This window comes from Pimephales promelas, chromosome 8 (assembly GCF_988280905.1).
Source record: "Pimephales promelas chromosome 8, fPimPro1.hap1.1, whole genome shotgun sequence".
In the NCBI taxonomy this organism is placed as follows: Eukaryota; Metazoa; Chordata; class Actinopteri; order Cypriniformes; family Leuciscidae; genus Pimephales; species Pimephales promelas.
Window position 1 is genome coordinate 3,585,840 of NC_142776.1, and position 20,896 is coordinate 3,606,735.

Consider the following 20,896-nt stretch of genomic DNA (forward strand, 5'->3'; position numbering starts at 1 on the left):
CACAGCGCTGTGACCCGGGGATCCAAATAATGCGGATACGTCCTTGAGCTGAGAGGACTAGTCAGCTTTCATCATGGTAGAAGGTTCAAGCAGAACAGAGACCAGATGTGTGCGCCATTTCATTAGCATTCTGGAGATAACGCAGAGAAAGAGCTGCTTGACTGAACCCAGACCCAGGAGACAAGGTGCCCATTCTGCAGCCCGGATTACACAATTAAGCACATCATTGAGTTCCTGCCAATCACCTGAGGAAACGCTACACTGGCCGTCCCACACACAGCTGCACGAAACACAAAGCCTCATCCGCCGCTACTCACTCACCACAACGCCAATGCCGTTTCATGCCTACCTGTGCTGATAAACTTAGTCTTAGATTGGATTCAGCGAATTTTACACTCATCAATCTTGTAAATCCATCCGTCTCCCATACATTGTAATGACACATTCTGCCGACTCGTCAACAAGATAACGTTATATACAGAGCAAAACTGCAAAGATGACTGTAAAAACAACTTCATCCCTTGATGCTTGATATTTATCTCAGATAGGGGTATTACTTTATTTTATTTTTACTCTAAACTGTTTTAATTATTCTTATTTGAATTGATTGTTTTAATTCCTTCTATGTAAAGCACTTTGAATTTCCATTGTATGAAATGTGCTATATAAATAAACATGCCTTGCCTTATAGTTACATTATAACTGTATAATTTGCAGCTTGTTTTTATTTGTAATAAATAACTGAACAAAAAAACAAACAAATATGTTTTAGTGTTTTTTGTGTTTAAAGATTAAAAATATGCAGCTAAAAATAAAAAAAATGCTCAGTCTATTTTGGTGTGGCAGCACGGTGTGTGTTCTGTACACTAATATTAAATTAAAGTGACAGGGATCAAAAAACAACAACTGGACCAGCAAAAAACCTTTTGAAAAAGTAAAAAAAAAAAAAAAAAAAAGTCTTGTTTTTTGATCCCTGTCACTTTAATTTTATATCAGTGTGTAGAGCACAGACTGTGCTGCCCCCTACTGGTACATACATCTAATAATCCTATTTTAAAATATGCATGACTGATTTTTTTAACAGAATTCATGACCGATTTTTTTTTTCTTTTTTTCCCCGTTTTCTGAGCTATTTTAAAGAAAAACTGTGGAATAGACTTAAACATGTTATAAATGGAACTGAGAATACAAATGCAAATGAACCAAATTAGTCACAATATTTGAAATACATGCATAGAGAATGCAATTTTGTTTGTGAGCTTGTTGGCCATGTAGTGTATGAGTGGTCAAGGTTTTGCATGTCCAGTGTTGTGTTCATTTTTTGGGTGAACGTGAACTGAACGTACTGTATTACTGCCGGATGAACGTTACTGTGAACTCGTTCATTCTGGTGTCTGTGAACGCACGCTCTCTTAGTTTAACTTGGTACAATAGGTTGCCTTCCAGGCGATAACCCGGCTAAAACACACGTAAACAGGCCTTAATATGTAGCAAAAAAACACCCAATCTGGCAACACAAGACCCCAGTGTCACACCGCGGCCACCATCAACAAAGCAGCGAGTGAGGAGGCGTCGTATGGATAGGAAAAATCTTATTTCTGTGCAAACTTTGCCCGTTGATAAAATAATTGACTGAGATTGTATATGGGCTATGGCAAAAAACAAACAAACTATGACCTAGTTAATTTTGAACTATGAACTATGAACTGAACTAGTTCATTTTAAAATGTGAGAACTGATCTTTGAACTAGTTCATGTAGAAAGTGCATCTTACAAGCTTGTCTTGGTACACCATGTGACGCAGCCATTTGAAGTCCATGGGTTTGAAGGCAGAGAAGACGAAAAGCGAGCTCTTCTCGTAGCGCTCCGGCTTCTGGATGGCTCCTTCAGGGTAGGTGATGCGCATGGTGGTCTTCTGGCCCACGTCCTTCTCGAACCCGGCGACTGGAGCCTCGTTCAGTCTGAACCATGAGGACAAATACCAACATGAAATCCATCAGTGAACATTATTAAATGTTAATGCTTATTTACATTACAATATTAACTTGTTATCCTTCTGAAACGACAACTGCTTTCTGTTAATATGCCAAATATCAAGTGGTGAAAGGCAAAAATAACTTACCGTACAACAACATCATATTGATCAATTTTGGAGCCCAAGGACTTATTGAACAGAATGCCTCCATTGCCAATAATAATACACTTCTTACAACTAAGACTGGAAGAGAAAAATACAAAACACGATTATAGCAACTGATCAACTCTACAGTATTACAAGTTGAAGGCATGAAAACAGAAAGTGTTAATATAAAAGATATTGTATATCATGTAATGACGTGTTTGGTGGATAGATCATGTAATAGAAAAAAAGGAGTGTGTGCTGTTGTGTTTTGGTGTTTATGTGGAAGTTTATTACCTGTCTAGTTCTGAACCCAGCGAATAGCTATTCGTAGCTGATAAAATATGATCGATGATCTTTTCTGGGGACAGAGATCACAGATATTAACTCATTTAGATAGAAAGACTATAAAAAAATCATCAAGAGCTGTGCCAAATGACACAGAAATAACACGTCGCAGATTCACCTATTTAACAGTAGCCATTTACCTTTATACAACTAAACTCAATTGAAAATAAAATATGTAAGTGAAACCCCCAAAAAAGCAGAAGATCATAGAAAATAGTGCTAAATTATATAAAAAAGGAGGCTTTGAAGCACTATGAGTTACTGTAATAGCCGATGTGTGTGTAGTTGATGCAGACAAATGGCTCAAATAAAATTAGCAGTCTTTAGGCTTGGTCTGAGACACTTATTATTATTATTTTGCACAAACAGAGTTGCCAGTTCTGCTGATGGTCAGCTTGACTGTCGGACGCCCTAAAAAGCCAATAAGTCGAGTCTATTTTCTTTACCGTGAATGCATAGGACTATATCATTACCAGCCAAAACGGTAATTTTATTTTTCGCCCGAAATGGTTTTGGAGAACCGAAATCAGTGAGGTTTAATAGAGCTTCTCCGATGGCACGCTTTGACTGAATTTTATTTTGTGCATATCATTGGATAAACCAAATTTTCTGAGATTTTAACAGAGGTACACTCTTAGAAGAAATGGTTCTATTTAGAACCACAAATGGTTCCATCCCCCGCTTCATATATGGAACTCCAAAATGGTTCTATATAGAACCATTTTTTTGGTAAAAGGTTCTATTGGCCAAGTATGGAACCCCAGGGTTCTATATAGAACCCAGAGGAACCCTTTTTTTAAGAGTGTATAGAACCTTTTAGGGGTTCCAAATACGTAGCACTGATAGAACCTTTTAAGGTTCTATATAGAACCTTTTCTTCTAAGAGTGTATGTGTGTTGAACACCATTGAAGACAATGTTATCATCTGTTAGATTTATAGTAGGGTTAAAATCGTTAAATTTGATTTTTTTCCCGCTTTTTTTTTTAGTCTTCCAGGTTTAAAATCTTCGTCGTATCCATGTCACACGCTGTGACGTAGCCATGCACTGTGAGACGCCCAACATTCAACCCGGAAGTAGTCATATAACCATTGCAATAACTCCGAGTCCGAAGCTATTCAGTTAAGGTAATAAAACTGCATAGTGCTGCTTTAATGTGAAAAAGCCTGTCTCAAGTTTAAAATTCCTTCAATTTTAATATACAATTCAAACAATAAATGTAGCTTTGGTGCTCTTATCAAGCGACACAGCGTCTCAAGCGTATACCGATCACCCCATTTCCTCTATTACAGAACTAATTAAAGATGAATGAACAGAAGGAATGTTAAAAGATCTCGTCTCATGTAACTGCTCAAGTGCCTCAACCGCGGAAAGATGTTCATAAAACGGCTTGAGAACAATATGGTCATGTAATGTTACATTTACCACAGAAAAGCCATTCAATGACTACAAACTGAAAAAAACATTAACCATAGAAAAGCATATGCAGCACTGTACATATACATCATATTTTGACTTATGTTCCTTATTTAATGTATATTTTGAATACGTCTGTCATGAAAAAGTTATTACATACAGTGACCCAGTAGTGCACACAACACAACGAAATGTAAAAAGCAATCACAAATTCACAACACAACGGAAATGAGCCACAACACAGTGGAAAATCTGCAACACAACGAAATAAAGCCGCAGCACAACGGAAATGCTCTGACCACTAGAGGGCTATCGGAGCGCGTTAAAGTTGGTTTTCCTTGCCATTGCTCTATAGTCGGTAGACTTAATATACCAATACCACGATTAGCCTAGTTTAACAGTACGTAACCATTGTATAGCGACATAAAATATACTTCAAAGTCACCTACATGAATTATAGCTGCGTATTTATATTTGAGAATAATTTGACGCGCCACCACAGCGCATGATCCCTAAGAGAACATCTGGCAATTCCACCAAGTGGTTAAAACTTACAATTTATTATGAAATAATTTGAAAAAGAAAAACCATTTGGTGAACTGCAGAAGTACAGGAAGGTATTGGCACAGTTTCACCTGTAATAAGTCAGGCTGGTTACTAAGAACATGAAAAAAAAAACCCTTTAGGTGAATTGCAGTAGTCCTAATGTTTAAAAACAAAAACAAATTGCAAGCAGTGAGCTATTGGCACAATAGCGGGACGGGTGGTCACCCTATTTATGTGGTATTATTTAAAGGAAAAGATGTAGGTGTCTTTGTTTCCGCAGTAGTTTCAATTTTGATATTTTTAGGTCAAACCATTCTTGTCTGTCAGTCACCCACAGCCACATCCAAGTGATTTGAGGCCGCAAGAGGTAACAAGAGGTAAAAACGACATAAATACTGTTGGTTTTCTCACACAAACCGCTTGTTTCGTGTCTTAGGCCATCAATACTTACATTTACGAATCATTAAATCATGTTTAATTTGGACTTTTCTGTGCAACCATAGACCTCCATTACATGACTGAAAGACAAGAACGGTTTGACCTAAAAATATCAAAATTGAAACTACTGCGGAAACAAAGACACCTACATCTTGGATGCGCTGAGGTAAGCTAAAACATACCAAACATTAATTCCAAAGTGAACTATCCCTTTAAGACAATATTAATCTAGTCATACATGCTATTTAGGGTTGAAGATCTACGTGATTTGAAGGGACATCTCAAAAGCAGCAGTCTCACGCTAACAAGAACAATGCTGTAGCCTCCTGGGAAAGATCCTACATCACACACTCAGGAATGAGGAAAAACCCTACGTTTAAAAAGCCATTTATCTTTCGCACAATCCATTGTGTTATTTTTAGTCAAACCGACAGGCTTTCCACTGGGAAACAAGCTCTTTATGCTAAAGATAATAGAACAGGTTTTGAATGTCAAGTCCACAACAACAAAACCACTGATCCACGTCATTTGTAGATCCTTTTATTAGTCCGCCTGCCTAGATCACTTGGAAAAGTAACAGTACACCTTGCCTTAAAAAGCCATGCTATTTAGCGCATCATTCATGTCGGCAGCACAACAAGTTTAAGGAGTCTGTTCAAAGGAATGAGCAGTATTTTTAAGTATTTAATACATTAGATACACACACACACACGTTTCTGCTGAAAGACACGGCTTGAGAAATGTCAGCAGAAGGGATGAAGAAACGCTGACAGTTTTGCTCTGAACATCTCACACCATCTGCCAAAGCAAATAAACTGAGGAAAACTCGTCACTTAACGAGCACATTTGTGATTTAATCAGGCTGGAAGGTAATTACACACAAACCCTCAAGGCCAGAGATGAATGAAGGCCAGTGGAGAGGTTTCTGCTTTAAACGTCTGTAAGGAACCGTGATTGAATAGATGGCTTCCACCTTAAAAGAGCCTCTGGTGACTAGTTATGTGGACATTAGTTTAACATCTCCCTAATATTTATTTTTTCTCATTTGTAAGTCATGTGCAAATGTTAATCTACATGAAAATACAGACATTTGTTTGTAAAGCTATATGAATTAATCTGGACTGAACATAAACTACCAGTCAAAGGTTGGGAAAAATTAAGACCTTTTAATGCTGTTCATCTCTTATCCTCAACAAATATAGAAATAATATTGGGAAAACATTTTACAATGTAATTTATTGTTTATTGTGTTTATTCTGCCGGAGTCTCTTCGTCATCTGGGTCTGATCAGAGACTATTTATATATTCCGATTCAAACGTGTACGGCTGAATGACATACAAAACAGCGCTTTCTCTCACTCTCTCAGCCCTTCTGCTTACACCGACTGCCATAGGTCTGCAAGTGACGCCCTCACCCACAGGCAGGGCGGGGATATGCAGCTCATTTGCATTTAAGGTGGTATACACCAAAACAGCTGTTTTTAAAACAGGCCCCAAAAATTTCATTTTCAAATGGTTAAAATAAATTAACTGTGGGGTATTTTGAGCTGAAACTTCACAAATACATTCTGGGGACAGCTGAGACCAATATTACATCTTGTAAAAAGGGGCATAATAGGTCCCCTTTAACATTGATAAAGATATCTAATTATCGAGTATCAAATGAAGGATCTGAAGGATCATGTGACACTGAAGACAGGACTAAACCACAATGTAATAGATGGCTTCAAGTTCAGAACGACGATGAACAGCAGGAGTGTAAAAGACATCCTGATAAATCAAGGATCATCGTCATAACCCTTATCATCATAAAAACTGATTTTAAACAAAGAAAGAAATACCTTGTGTTCTCACTCCAAAAGGGGGAGGGTAAATGCTGATCTTTGATAGCCGCTTAAAATTCGGATCAAGGAACATGGGAACTGGTTTTAAAAACCTAAAAGAACAAGTAAAAGACAAAGAGAGAGAAAACAAGTTAAAACAAGCACGAGTCTCACACTAATCACTCCACAGCCCACATGAGAAAACGGGTGCGATACCGATAACCGGGGGAATATTTGATAGGATTAGGCGGCTCGCATAACCCATAATCCACCGGCTACCAGTGTGTTTATCAGCTCGTAAGAGATGAGCACTGGAATGTCTGAAGAAGTCCAGCCTAAACTTGACCTTTTCTCAAAACAAGCCGAGACTTATAAGGAGCTGAGCTCGCCAAGATACTCATCATCTACAGACGTTAGACTACAGTCAAGATACACTTTTGGAAAAGTAGTTACCTATACAATATACAGGTTATTCAATGGCTAGGCCACACGTGATTGAACATTTCAGTTGAATTTGACCCGCAAATTAATTTGTCAATTTAAAAAAAATGTTCTCTTAGTCCAAATGGTGTGAAAACTTCTACGCCTCTTAACACTGTCTAAATCTACCAAAAAATATATATATTGGAACGATTATCTGTTTTTATGTTAGCGTGAAAAAAATGCAGACACTTGTTATCTTCGAGTAAAATTGTAGAATTAAAATTGTAAAATTATATTAAAAACAGATGATTGAAATAAATTATAAAATCTAAGGACTCCAACTTTTTGAGTCTTCCTCAGGTTTGGATTCTAAGTATAATGTAACATAATTGAAAAACATTTGTCAGTACAAAAAATGCTAAACTTTGACAAAAGTTTTTTTTGTGTGTGTGTTAATTGTGATTTTATAATATTTAGATGTGAATCGAATCCAGCTGGAAAAACTTGTGAAAAGATATGTAGTTTGGTTAATCATAACAAATAGCTTATGGTGGAGGTCTATGGCCATCTAGTGGTGAAAGTGAGTTTTTTTAATTTATTTCAAAACTGCATTTTCCAAAAACAAATGGGCAAAAATCTTACATTAAATCATTTAAAATGATCCATGTTATATATTTCCCATAAATGAAAGTTAGAAATCTGGGTCTTTTATAAAGTAAATTTGATATAAAATGCTGTTTTTTGTAAAAAAAAAAAAATAAATTAAAAAAAAAGCCTATTTAAATAAATATTTATTTATTTATAGAAATTTAAGATATCAAAAATCCTTCAAAAACTGCACAAATGTTGAGTAAAAACATTAATAAACAGACTAAAATTACTTTTGTAAATATATATATATATATATGAAGAGTTCAGATGCAAAAGCCTCTAAATGCCATTTGAAATTTTCTTCTTTAATGATGATTTTTATCAAACTTGTATATTTAAGTTCAGTAATTTCACCTAAATAACAATTAATAGGTAATTATCATTGCCATTTAAGTTAAATTACTGAACTTAAATATACAAGTTTGATAAAAATCATCATTAAAGAAGAAAATTTCAAATGGCATTTAGAGGCTTTTGCATCTGAACTCTTCATATATATATATATATATATATTATTCTGTTTATATATTATATAATATATATTATTCTGTACAAAATTAAATGTTATTGTCTGGGGTCCCCCCTGGAGACCCCAAAGATAATGGGTGTAGACACAAAGGAAGATAATCAGAGGGCTAGAGTGCACGCTAGAGTAAATGAAACCACAACCAAAATATGGGTTAAATGTTTTATTTAAGTTTGTTTGTACATCATTCCGCCGGGATCCATGACTACAGCACAAAGGTTTGGAATTGAAAAGGGTGTGGCCTTTCCTGGTGTCCTTCATGTATCCGATGGGGAATTATGGGAATTGTAGTTTTTGGGGACAATATGGTTTAGGGTCGTGTGTTAATTCGAATGTGTTTGTGTGTGTATATTTAAGTGTATTTGCATTATTGTTTCATGGTAAATGTGATTTGTTTATTCGAGTTTGTGTATTTATATACATTTCCCTTTTTGTGCTTGATGTAAGAAAATGGGAATTTTGTAAGACCACTGTAATTTATAAAATGGTTTGGTTTGGTTTTGTTAAAAGGGCTGAGTTCGTTCTGGTGAGCGATGCCTGAGAAACATCTGAGACCCAGAACTGTAATGTGCTGATGTCCCATTTATTAGTCAGTCTTATATTTTCTTTCTTTGTTTTGCACAATGTGTGTCAGTACTTAAGTGTTACAGTCAATAAACCGACACTTTGTTGACTCCATGAATGTCTCCTGAAAATTTTATGGAAGAACACTTACATTAAAGCGTTACAGTTCCCTAATATAAACAACATTTTAGAAGAGAATATAGAAGGAATACAAGAAAAACTGCATCATGAGACCAACAGACTATAACAGGTCTTTTTTTTTCTTGTCTTTATATTTCTGTGCGATATTATATAGCAACACCAACACCTAACATGTTACACAATCAATCATTTACAGCTAATCTCGCTCCGGACATGAGCTGTGTTTCATGGAGAAACCAGATTTTGGTCAACATCGTCCACCTGATACAACTATCCACAGCCCAAAACTACGCTGAACATTTCACTGGCTGACAGAACAACACCTGAACACTTGTGTCACGTCGTTCGCAGCTGCTCGACCCCTGGTGTAATGCACTAATGACACAGGTGGTGCTCTGTATTCCAGTTCCCATGACCACAACACTCTGCGCTTCTTCACATCCCAGCCGCCTAAGTGAAGGTGACACACACTGCCGCTGTTTCTCACCGGCTACAACTACCAAAGCGAACGCTTGTGAGAAAAGTTAGCGAACCCTTCATTAGTATCAGCATTAATGCATACAAAATGCCTAAACTATTCAAGCCATAAAAGCAATATTTATGGGTCATATATTTTCACAGAACTAATGTTGAAAATGAACAGGCGTTTCATCTTATTCAGACGCAGCTCACAACAAACAACAAAGCAGACGGAAAGTGTTTCTTCGGGGCTTGATGTTTAGTTGAAAACTTCAGGAGCGCAATGAATATGTGTCAAATAATGTGTTTGTCCTTATTTAAAGGAGATATTTACAAGCAAAATATTTCTATTTTTTGAGGTATATAAACTTTAATAAGCTGATTATTAAATAATGTGTTCAATAACGTTCAGGAGCCTTTCCCTCCAGTGACCGGCAGGCAAATAAATAAGAAAACTTGCAGGACTTTTATTTATAACCAAGCTTGAGATTCACATGGACTCTTATTTTGAAATGTCTATGCTTTACCATTGCATGCGTCTCATTCCAAAAGATGATGGAGATAAAATATGTACTCTTACAACCAAAATATTGAAAAAATTGTCCAATATTTTACAAAATAAACACCCTTAAGTAATCACTGTCATAATCCATCATAATTTTTCGTCTCGGAGATCCGAATCGGAAGACAGACGTTGCCTAGCAACACGCCACCTTTCCTCAGATTTCTCCTCTCGGACGTCGGACAACCGTGAGGACACTGAGCAAGAATTCCGTTTCGGAATTCAAGATGGCTGCGCCGTGTGATTGTAAGTATTAGAGCCAGACCGATATATCGGACGATATTAGGCATTTTCCAAAATATCGGTATCAGCAGTCATAATGGCCGATAAATGAATATTTAAAAAATAAAATAAAAACGGACGAAACATGCTTCAATTATTTCTCCTTTGCCTGTTATATTGAAAATGTATGTTTTACAATTTGCAGTATGATGTTATCTATTGCTAAATTATGGCTCATCATAGACTAGCTAACCACAAAGCTAGCTAATGCCACTATTATCAGTGGAAGACTGCTAACGTTAACATTAATGAGCTTGGAAACCACAATTAACTTTTTCTGCCTAAATAAAGTAATTATTACTGTATTTATAACTCGCATATCTCTAGTTACAGCCCCTGCATTGTAAAATGTAAGTCATACTTGCGAGGAGTGAACATTTAGACAGAGAAAAAGTTTCAAACGTATCTTGTGCAGAAAAGTTAGCTTTTCTTTTACACGTGTGTGAAATCCAACAATATTTAATAAAAAAAAAATATCGGCGATATATCGGAATATATACAAAAAATATTTGTATCGGTATCGGCCTTCAAAAATCAAAATCATTTATCGGTCGGGCTTTAGTAAGTATGAATTGTTTTTGAACCGCTTTGGTATTTTAAATGACGATTATATTCACTCGTATTACTGCGTCAATCGGTTGTTGTAAGTTCAATTACTAACGTTGCTAGCATTGCTAACAAGATTAACATGAAAAACATGAAATAAAGTGAACATTTTCAAGTTCAAATGGCTGCGTTTTGATAAGGTGTAGTCATAATATATATTTTTTTAATGTAAGTGCCTGGTACTCGGCCAGTGCTACCATTACAACAGCTTTCCGGGTGGCGTCCATTTTTTTCTCCGACTCGGACGCGCAAAACATAATAGAACGCTTGAAGTGTGGACGTGACGTCATATCCGAGGTCCGAGTCGATTCGATGGCTATAAGACAATGCATCATAAGTGTCTTGCTCAGGGACACATTGGTGCCTCAGTGGGTTCGAACCCGGGTTTCTCACACCAAAGGCATGTGTCTTATCCACTGCGCCATCACCACTACACTTCGTTCTTATGCTCTCAAATCCAACCTCAATGGCAGGAAGGATTCTGATGATCCATAACCTGTGGTTTATAATAATCTCAGAGGTTCTTGCAGCAAAACGAAAGCTTTGCGTGTCAGTCGTGTGAATCAAAAGCGCGGCTCTCTCACGCACTGGGAGCCCAGAGGAACACAACACACCCAAAAAAAGATCCCGATGTTAGTGATGCGCTCTGTGGAGTGAAATATGCCTTAAATCAACACATAAAGAGCATTCACTGTGGGGAATCTTCTCAAACACTCAATTATTTAAAAGCGAATGAAATATTTAATTTATGCCACTCTGAGCTCCTCCCAAGAGCATTGCATGGCAAAACATCCTCACTGTGTAATGGGTTTAAAACAAACTACACAACACAAATGCAGTAATGCTTATAAAAAGAAAGGACTAGTCTAACACACACACAAAACATGATAAGTGTCTTTCTTTGTTCTCACTCCTGAAAAGCTGGTTAACCCTAAAACCGTATTCTGGACAAATGTGGGCAAAATAGTTTGGATTTATTTTTAAAAAAATACTTCCCTTGATCTGAGCGGTACAAGACTTGGCTACTTTTCCTAAGTTTGCCTCCTGAACACACACAATTTTTTTTTGACTCAATTTTACAATGTTAAGTGGGTGAAAAAAACTCCTTAATCTTGTATTTGGGTCAAAAATGGGCACCCATAGAAATGAATGGGAAAAACTGTAATTTAGAGCATTCTAAAATGAGCCAAAATAAGACATCAAGTGACAGCAAAGTCACTTCATCTTTAGGTTTTAGCTCTAAGAACTAATGATATGGAAATGATACTGGTATTGGTACAAATGGTACAAATACTGGTACAAATGATATTGGAATGATATTTTAATGTAGTTAAAAAAAATGAAAGAAATAAAACTACATAGTAATTCATTTACATAGAAAATATGGTACTTTTTGAAGTAAATAAATTCAAAAATACACCCAAAATAAAAACTAAACACCATAAATGGTTAGACAAAACTTTATCGAAGACAGTGATATAACATTTATAATAAATAAAAATAAGGATCACACCTGAGTCCTCTGTGCCCACATTTGTCCACAATTACAGGACTAAGGGCTATAAAGTGAATACAGTTTAAGGGCTACAACCAGAAATGCCAATTGCATCACTGGTTACCAGTATAAGAACAGTTTTGGCCTCTTTCAAGATGATTTAATGATTTATCTGCAACAAAAACCAGTAACTGACCAGCATTGCCAGTGCAGAACCAATAAAGAAATCTTGCAATTGCTCCGAAAGGTCAACATGAAATCAAATGGACTCTTTTCACTTCCATGTTCCATCTAAGTCTAAACTATTTTGTTAATAGCAGAAGAATGAGGTGCGTGTCTGCATAATACTAAGATCTGATATTGTCAGCTTCCTGTTTTTCACAATGTATGGTGAGATCAGCTTACTTTGGATATATTAAAGTCATCTTGGCCTCTGTATAACCCGGTTTACACTCTCCTTTACTGAGGTTACCATATTTATACTGCAGCTCCAGGGGCCTGTGAACCAACAGAAGAACAACTTCAATGCAAAGGACAAGATAAGAGCATAAAACAGCAAATCCTTGAACCTTTAGGATCAGGTTTATGGTGTCCCCAAAAATATTTGGACCCCATGTCATTGGATAATCACAATGCACAACGTCACAAAAAAGTGGCAATTGCAACGAAATGTTGCACAAGACCAACCAACAAATGTTTTTGCACAGTGACCACCACATGTGTAGTTAATCACATTTACTATGAACCCGTTCCGTCTTCATTTTCAACACTACAATGCTTTGCCACTTTAAATCTAACAAACTTTCTTTTGTGAATTGTCTTCAATCACAATAAATGCGTGACTTAAGTGTCCAAATATTTCTGTGGCCATCAAAATATTCACAGTGACAGGAGGGTTGTATTTCCCAACAAGTACTTTAGGGCCTCACGATTAAAAAAATAAAATAATAATAATGTTTTTATTCAGCAAGGGTGCTTTACATTGATCAAAAATGATAGTAAAGACTTTCTATTAAACAAAAAAAAATGAAGCACCACAAGTTTAAATCAGCATGATTTCTGAAGGATCATGTGACACTGACGACCAGGGGAATGATGCTGAACAATTAACAAGTTATTTTAAATTTTAATAATACTATACTGTACAATATTATTGTTTTGACTGTATTTTTGATCAATGTTTTTCAAAAACATTCAAAATCTTTTTAAAGTCCCCAAACTTTATAAAATTATAGTGGAAACATCTTAACTGGACCTAGTATCAAAAACAGGATTTTGTGAAATCTAAAATATGCACAATACAGATTTAGCTCCAAAGAGGGATGCAAGCTGATTTAACATCAGTGGAATTAATTTAAAATGCTCCGTCCAAAGCATATTTATTTGAAGATAATTAATTTTCCTGGGAATGAATCAACTTCATATTGGTAACATCCATAAAACGAAACTCTTAGACGAATCTCGCTCTATGCTTTGGGGTCTGGAGAGAAGGGAAAGCAGCTGTAGGGGATGTACGGCGATAAAGGCTGCTCGACGACCTGTTTGAGGAGTAGTTTATTTTATATAAGCGCCAGTATAAACCCACTAATTCACAGGCCGGCAAATGGAAACTTTCTAGTACGTTTACATCAATACCGAGAGCGCTGGACACATAAAGATGACCTGTTGACAGTGCCATTTATACAGGTGGGCGTTAATGGTAATAAGAGAGGTCGAGCCATGTTTTATTTCGGGTAAACGGACCTCCCATATAGACACAATCAGGACTGTTAAATCAGACAAGACTGGATGAGAGCCAAGACATCATTCTTTAAAAAATGCTTTAGGGCGCCATTAAATATCCTTCCAAAGTAAAACTCAAATAAACAACAGGCCAAGTTATTAAGAGAGACAAATTGCTGGACAGTCAAGGCCAAAGTGAACTCAAACATACATGCATGCTTTAAAGATCCGTTACAAAACCTAGTGAGCAGCCTTGCCCTACATAGGCAACACCCTAACCAACTGAAATGAAATGTTTTGGAGCACTCTTTATAGACAACTTTTCTGTGCATCTTCATGAGTTCACACATGTTAAAACACACAGGCTTGTGCTTTGTAATCTGAACTCCATGAATGATTATATGAAACATGCAAGCATCATTACCACATTAGTTCAATTTGAAATTAATTTTTGATACGTCTTGCCTCAAGTGCATCCAAAATGTATGTCTCTTTTTTTCCGCAGTAGTTTCAATTTTGATATTTTTAGGTCAAACCGTTCTTGTCTGTCAGTCATATAATTGAGGTCTATGGTCACCACCTCAAAGAGCATGCACAGAGAAGTCCAAATTAAACATGATTTAATGACTCGTAAATGTAAGTACACATTGATGGCCTAAGACACGAAACGAGTGGTTTGTGTGAGAAAACGAACAGTATTTATATCGTTTTTACCTCTTGTAATCACAGCCACGTCCAAGTGATCTGAGGGCGCGGGCGCTTTGTGGCGTAAAAACGATATAAATACTGTTCGTTTTCTCACACAAACCGCTCGTTTTGTGTCTTAGGCCATCAATGTGTACTTACATTTACGAGTCATTAAATCATGTTTAATTTGGACTTCTCTGTGCATGCTCTTTGAGGTGGTGACCATAGACCTCCATTATATGACTGATACACAAGAACGGTTTGACCTAAAAATATCAACATTGAAAATACAGCGGAAACAAAGACACCTACATCTTGGATGCCCTTGAGGTAAGCTAAAACATACCAAAAATTAATCTCAAAGTGAACTATCCCTTTAACATATAAGCATTTACAAGTGAAGCACTTTTTCCCCCACCAAAACTAAGGTTTAATAATCAACTTAATTTATTTAATAAATCAACACTTGAGTGTTTCAATTGCATGTTTTACACTAATGTTTCTACTCCAATTCGTTGTTGAAATATAAACATATGATCTGTGGCTGTGATCAAAAAAAAAAAAAGATGCATAAAAATGCATTTCATACAAATTTGGGGTGAAATACTCCATTTTAATTAGACTAAACATTTTTTTCATTGCTTTTTGGTATTTAATGAATTATATGTAAAACCAATGGATTTTGTGTTTAAGCAGACTTTCTGGGATTGCCTTAGCAAAATATGTGATGCTATTTTAAATAGCAGCGTAATTTTACTAACAGCTTTTCTTGTTAGGAGTGTGTGTAGAAATGCTGCCTATGTAGAAAACTCACTCGGTTTTGCAACGGCCCCTTACGCTCATGTAGAACCCAACTACACACTCAATGTGTTACTTACAGTTTTCTGTCGAGCTTGGTAACGAATCCCTGCTTGTCGTACTCTAAAGAGAGAGAAATACAATAAATCATCAGTTTATAACCGAGAGAGAGAGAGAGAGAGAGAGAGAGAGAGAGAGAGGCAGCGTGTTAATGCCAATAGGAAGGGATGGAAATATTTTGGCAGAAATGAATATCTGTTAAGGAAAGGGAGAGATTATAGATCACCTGTATAGACCAACATAGGTACGTTTTTTGACAGTTAGTAGCACAAGTAACAATATTAACAAAATTTAATATGTATCTTCAGCTGTCTGCATTTACTCTGAACAGCTCGTAAGCAAAGACACAAATAAAAAGCGTAAATGCAAACGCTCCACATTTGTTTGCACAATGCAAGTAGGCATAGCAATTTAGCCTTAGTAGAGCGATAGTTTTAAAAGAATCAAAGCATTGGTCAAACATTTGCGTCCTTGCATTAAGTATGTTTCAGGCCAAACACTTTATAAACTTTAAAGGGGACCTATTATGCAAAATTCACTTTTACATGGTGTTTGAACATTTTATCAATGAACACAGGATGCATTTTTCCATTCCACTGCGCTACTTTACTTTTCCATTGCTTTTATGCAAACGCGCTAAACGGATGTGTTTGACCGTCACACTCAACGCTCAAGTCAAAAGAAGATTAACTTAAAAAAAACGCATCTTGACGCCTTGCATTTTACTCTTATGTTTTTAAACGCAAAGACGCAATGGGTCTCATTCATGAAACACGAGCAGAACGAATTTGTGTGTGAATCGTAAATCGGCGTAAATTTTCGGATTCGTTAAAATGTTCGTATTTTCCAAATGTTAGTTGGTACGCAAGAAATCTACACGTTTTGCTCATTAATAACGCTGCATTTTAATTCACCTTAATCGGGTACATATTTAAACAGCATTTTGAAAAAAATATTTGATATAGTAATTACATACGTTTTTTCTTTTTACTTCTATTATGAGTTGCAGTAATAGCAGATCTGGTGATCGATAGCAGTCCTTCTCCAGTTTGAATACGATTTTTCCGAACTGAACTAATTCGTTTTTTACTACGTCGAGCTATTTTCTTCTCACTTTGGGACTGTTCGATTAACATAAAAAACTCCATTAACTGCATCTAATATGCTACCAAACTTCCTTTTTTTAGGACCTGATATGTACGCTTGAAAATAAAATGTGGCGTTTTGAATGAACTTCTGATAATTAAACTTCAATTTCTGCATCCGAGAAATCTTTCTTTTTCATTCGCATTCATGTTATTATATAGATGTCAGTCGGATATATAGTGGGCGGGATTTATGGTAATTGAGAATGAACGTGCACGCGCATCCCATTTACGACTGGTTGGAATTCATTAACACACACACACATTTCACTATCACATCTGACGAAGTATTTGTGAATCAGGAGAAGAATTTTCAGGAAGGTCTCTTTACGCGCAAATCACTCTCATATTTACTCGTATATTTACAAATGAAGAGTTCAGATGCAAAAGCCTCAAAGTGCCATTTGAAATTTTCTTCTAGAATGATAATTTTTATCAAGCTTATATAGTTAAGTTCAGTGATTTCACTTAAATGGCAATGATAATTACCTATTAATTGTTATTTAAGTGAAATTACTGAACTTAAATATACAAGTTTGATAAAAATAAACATTAAAGAAGAAAATTTCAAATGGCATTTAGAGGCTTTTGCATCTGAACTCTTCAAATGTTTCTGTGTAAATGGTACAAGGTCCGTGGTGCACGTTTACATAGAAAATAACGGACAATTACAACAAAATGTCAAGTTTTTTTTTACAGCACTTTGGCATCCATTGTGGTTTTGGAAAGTGCTCTAGAAATAAAGTTGAGCCGAGCCGAGGCAAGAGATGTAAAGGCACAGCCCACTTCTGGAAGAGGGGGGCAGCAGCTGCTCATTTGCATTTAAAGGGATAGTTCACCCAAAAATAAAAATTCTGTCATCATGTAATCACCCAATAGCGGTGGAGCACCTTCCATGGAAGTCAGTGGGGAACAGAAACTTATATCTTCTGTGTTCAACAGAGAAAAGGAAATTCGTACAGCTTTGGAACAACATGAAGGTTGGTAAATGACAGAATTTAAATTTTTGAGTGAACTACTGTAATCCTTTAAGAGACACACATGAAAACAGTGTGTTTTTGCTTCCACCCAAAAAGGGTCATTTTGGGCTTTGTATAATAATGAGCTGAAACTTCAGACACATTCTGTGGATAGCTAAGACTTCTATCTATTACAACTTGTAAAAAGAGGCATAATAGGTCCCATTTAAATGAAACGACGTACATTCAGATAATCATTAAAAATACATAAAATATTGGAATTTACTGTGCGAGAATATATTTCATAACAGAATGACAATTATGACATGCAATCAAAAAAAACACCTTTATAAATTTGCGTAAGCTGATAAAATGAAATCATGTTCATAAAGGCCTGACTGCCATCAAGCGCTGCAGACAAGCAACATTATACTGTTCACTGAACCAAGTAATAATGTTTCATAACCCATGAAGAACAGTGACGTGATGCCATCATGTTGAGCTCAAGAAAGTAGGATATTACAGATGTTACTTCCCAACAAATGGAAACCCTGAAAAAAAAACAAGTCAGGTCATTTTTGCTAAAATAACCTTAGAAAGAAAGAGTGGGACAGGTTTCAGCACATTAGTGAGGCTGAGATAGCAGAGCTGTTGCATTAGAGGTCGCAGTGTTAGTTCACAGCACAAAGAGCCTTACAAACATCACAGCGCTTGTGTCAGCCGCCGGGTATCACTGCGTGCGTGCGTGAAGGAATATTCTGGGTCAAAGGCGGCTTAAGCTCTACTGAAGGCATCTGTGACATGTGGACACATCTAATGGCTGTCTTTGAATATTTTCAATGTTTATACCTGTATTACTGTGAATATATTTGTTTAAAACACCAAGAAAGTATTTGCAGGTCACAGATTTAGTTGATAGATCTTAAAGGGGTAGTTGATTATGATTTCACTTTTTTTATTTAGTTGGTGTGTAATGTTGCTGGTGTGTAAAGTTACAACGCTCAAAGTTCAAAGCAAACGAAAAGAAATTGTTTTTTAAGGACTACAACAAACGACTGGTAAGGGACTACACGGCATTCCTCCCAGGTTAGTGACATCACTAACCCTAAAATTTACATAAACCCCGCCCCCGCGGTTTATAGACTATCATAACAGAATATGCTTATCAATGACTTGAAGATACTACATAGATTCATCAACTACCATTCAGAAAATAATCACTTCTTGAGTCATATCATTGTCTGAACATAAACATTGACATTTTAGTGCAAGTCTGTGTGAGCTACAGGGACACAAACTGTTGTAGCTCCGCCCCCTGTGCCGGGAGCAGCAGCTCATTTGCATTTAAAGGGACAGGCACAAAAACAGTGCGTTTTTGCTCACCCTCAAAAATTGACAATTTTAACACGCTTTATTAAAATATCCGTGGGGTATTTTGAGCTAAAACTTCACATACACACACTCTGGGGACATTAATTTTTACATCTGTTTGGAAAAAGTGCATTATACCACCCCTTTAAGTCATATCTTATTGGAAACATGAATTTTAATCATGATTTAGTCATTACCAGTACATTTATCGTTATTTCAACATTAGTTGTAGTAGTATCATTACTGTAATCTTTTTTTTTTTTAGATTTTAACATGGGAAACATTGTAATAATGGTATTTACAAAAGATAAATGTTTCGGAGAAATCATAAAACATTCCACGCAATGGAGAAGCTTCATAATGTTGGGAGATTGAATCCTTTATTAAGTTTTGGACTAGGTTGCTTTAGAAAATAAGCATTTTTATCAAAAATATATAGTTCTGTGTGTGTGTGTGTATATTTATATATATAAGTTTTACATAAATGTTCTAATGTTTGGAGTCAGTAAGATTTTTTTTAAAGAAATGAATAATTTTATTCAGTAATTCAGTAAATTATTTCAACTCTAAATAAATGTGCATTCTTTGCAAAACTTTCTATTAAATCAAAGAATCCTGAAAAAAAGTATCAGTTTCCACAAAAATATGAAGCAGCACAACTCTTTTCAACATCGATAATAATCAGAAATGTTGAATCTTGATAAAAAATTAAAATTGTAAAATATATTAAACTGGTGAATGGTTATTTTAAATAAACAATACAATATTACTTACAATACAAAATATTTTGTTCAAATAAATACATAAGACTCTTCTTTAAAAATCGTACTGACCCCAAACTACTGAACACGCATGTACATAAAAATTAGGGCTGGGTAAAAAAAAAAAAAAAAAATTTATTTCTTGATTTTAATCGATTCTTAATTTAGTCTGTTATCAGTTGATAAATGAATGAAAGCCTCCCATCCGGTAAATCGCAATAATCTTTGAGCTTTGTTACTTTTGATATGAAAAAGGTAGCAGATTTTCAATTCTGTCCATTTTTTTATGGAATTCAAATAATAAATAGCATTTTGGCGCTGACAGATCGCTGTAGCGCCTCAGTTCAAGAGAACAACAGCATGATTTCACTTTAGTTAGTGTGTAATGTTGCTGTTTGAGGATAAAAAACACCTGCAAAGTTACAACGATCACAGTTCAAAGCAATTTTTTAATTTTGCAGCTAATTTGCATTTAAAGGGTTTTTGCTAACCCTCAACAAGTGGCAACTTTAACATGATATATAAAACATCTGTGGTGTATTTTGAGGTAAAACTTCACATACACACTCTAGGGACATCAGAGATTTTATTTATTTTACATCTTGTGAAAAGGTCTTTATACCAGAATGTATGGTGAAAGATACAGTACGACTGCATCATGTAATCGTTCAATCAGCGTTTCAACCGGCGATCAATAAAACAGCTTTTTAATGCCACGTTTACCTCACAGAAGCCACTGAATGACCATAAATGAACATTTTACTAAATATATGCACTATTATTACAGGATGTAACGGTTACCAGCTGGAGTGCCCTCTTGAGCCACCAGAGGGCACTCCAGATAAGACTATGTTTCACACAAACTACATTTCCCAGAACTCACTGCCCGGACTCATCATCACTGATCACATTCACCTGTACCTCATTCACTGATTGCATTCACCTGTGTCTCATCCTGTTAGTGTGTCTATATATACCTTGTGTTCACGTTGAGT

General features: G+C 35.9%; 1 protein-coding gene across 4 annotated transcripts in view; it reads right to left on the reverse strand.

The window, feature by feature from the left end:
• The window catches only part of st3gal3a (ST3 beta-galactoside alpha-2,3-sialyltransferase 3a), a 47,829-nt gene that overhangs the window by 17,340 nt on the left and 9,593 nt on the right, over positions 1-20,896 (reverse strand). For 2 of the 4 annotated variants that reach the window (XM_039648792.2, XM_039648791.2), the window contains 6 exons: positions 15,686-15,728; positions 12,804-12,896; positions 6,708-6,802; positions 2,417-2,480; positions 2,123-2,218; positions 1,775-1,961 (listed from right to left, as the gene is read on the reverse strand). In XM_039648792.2, the coding sequence (XP_039504726.1) occupies positions 1,775-1,961; positions 2,123-2,218; positions 2,417-2,480; positions 6,708-6,802; positions 12,804-12,896; positions 15,686-15,728 (578 nt within the window). The remainder of the gene's footprint in view (positions 1-1,774; positions 1,962-2,122; positions 2,219-2,416; positions 2,481-6,707; positions 6,803-12,803; positions 12,897-15,685; positions 15,729-20,896) is intronic. The other 2 variants (XM_039648793.2, XM_039648794.2) reach the window with 1 other exon arrangement.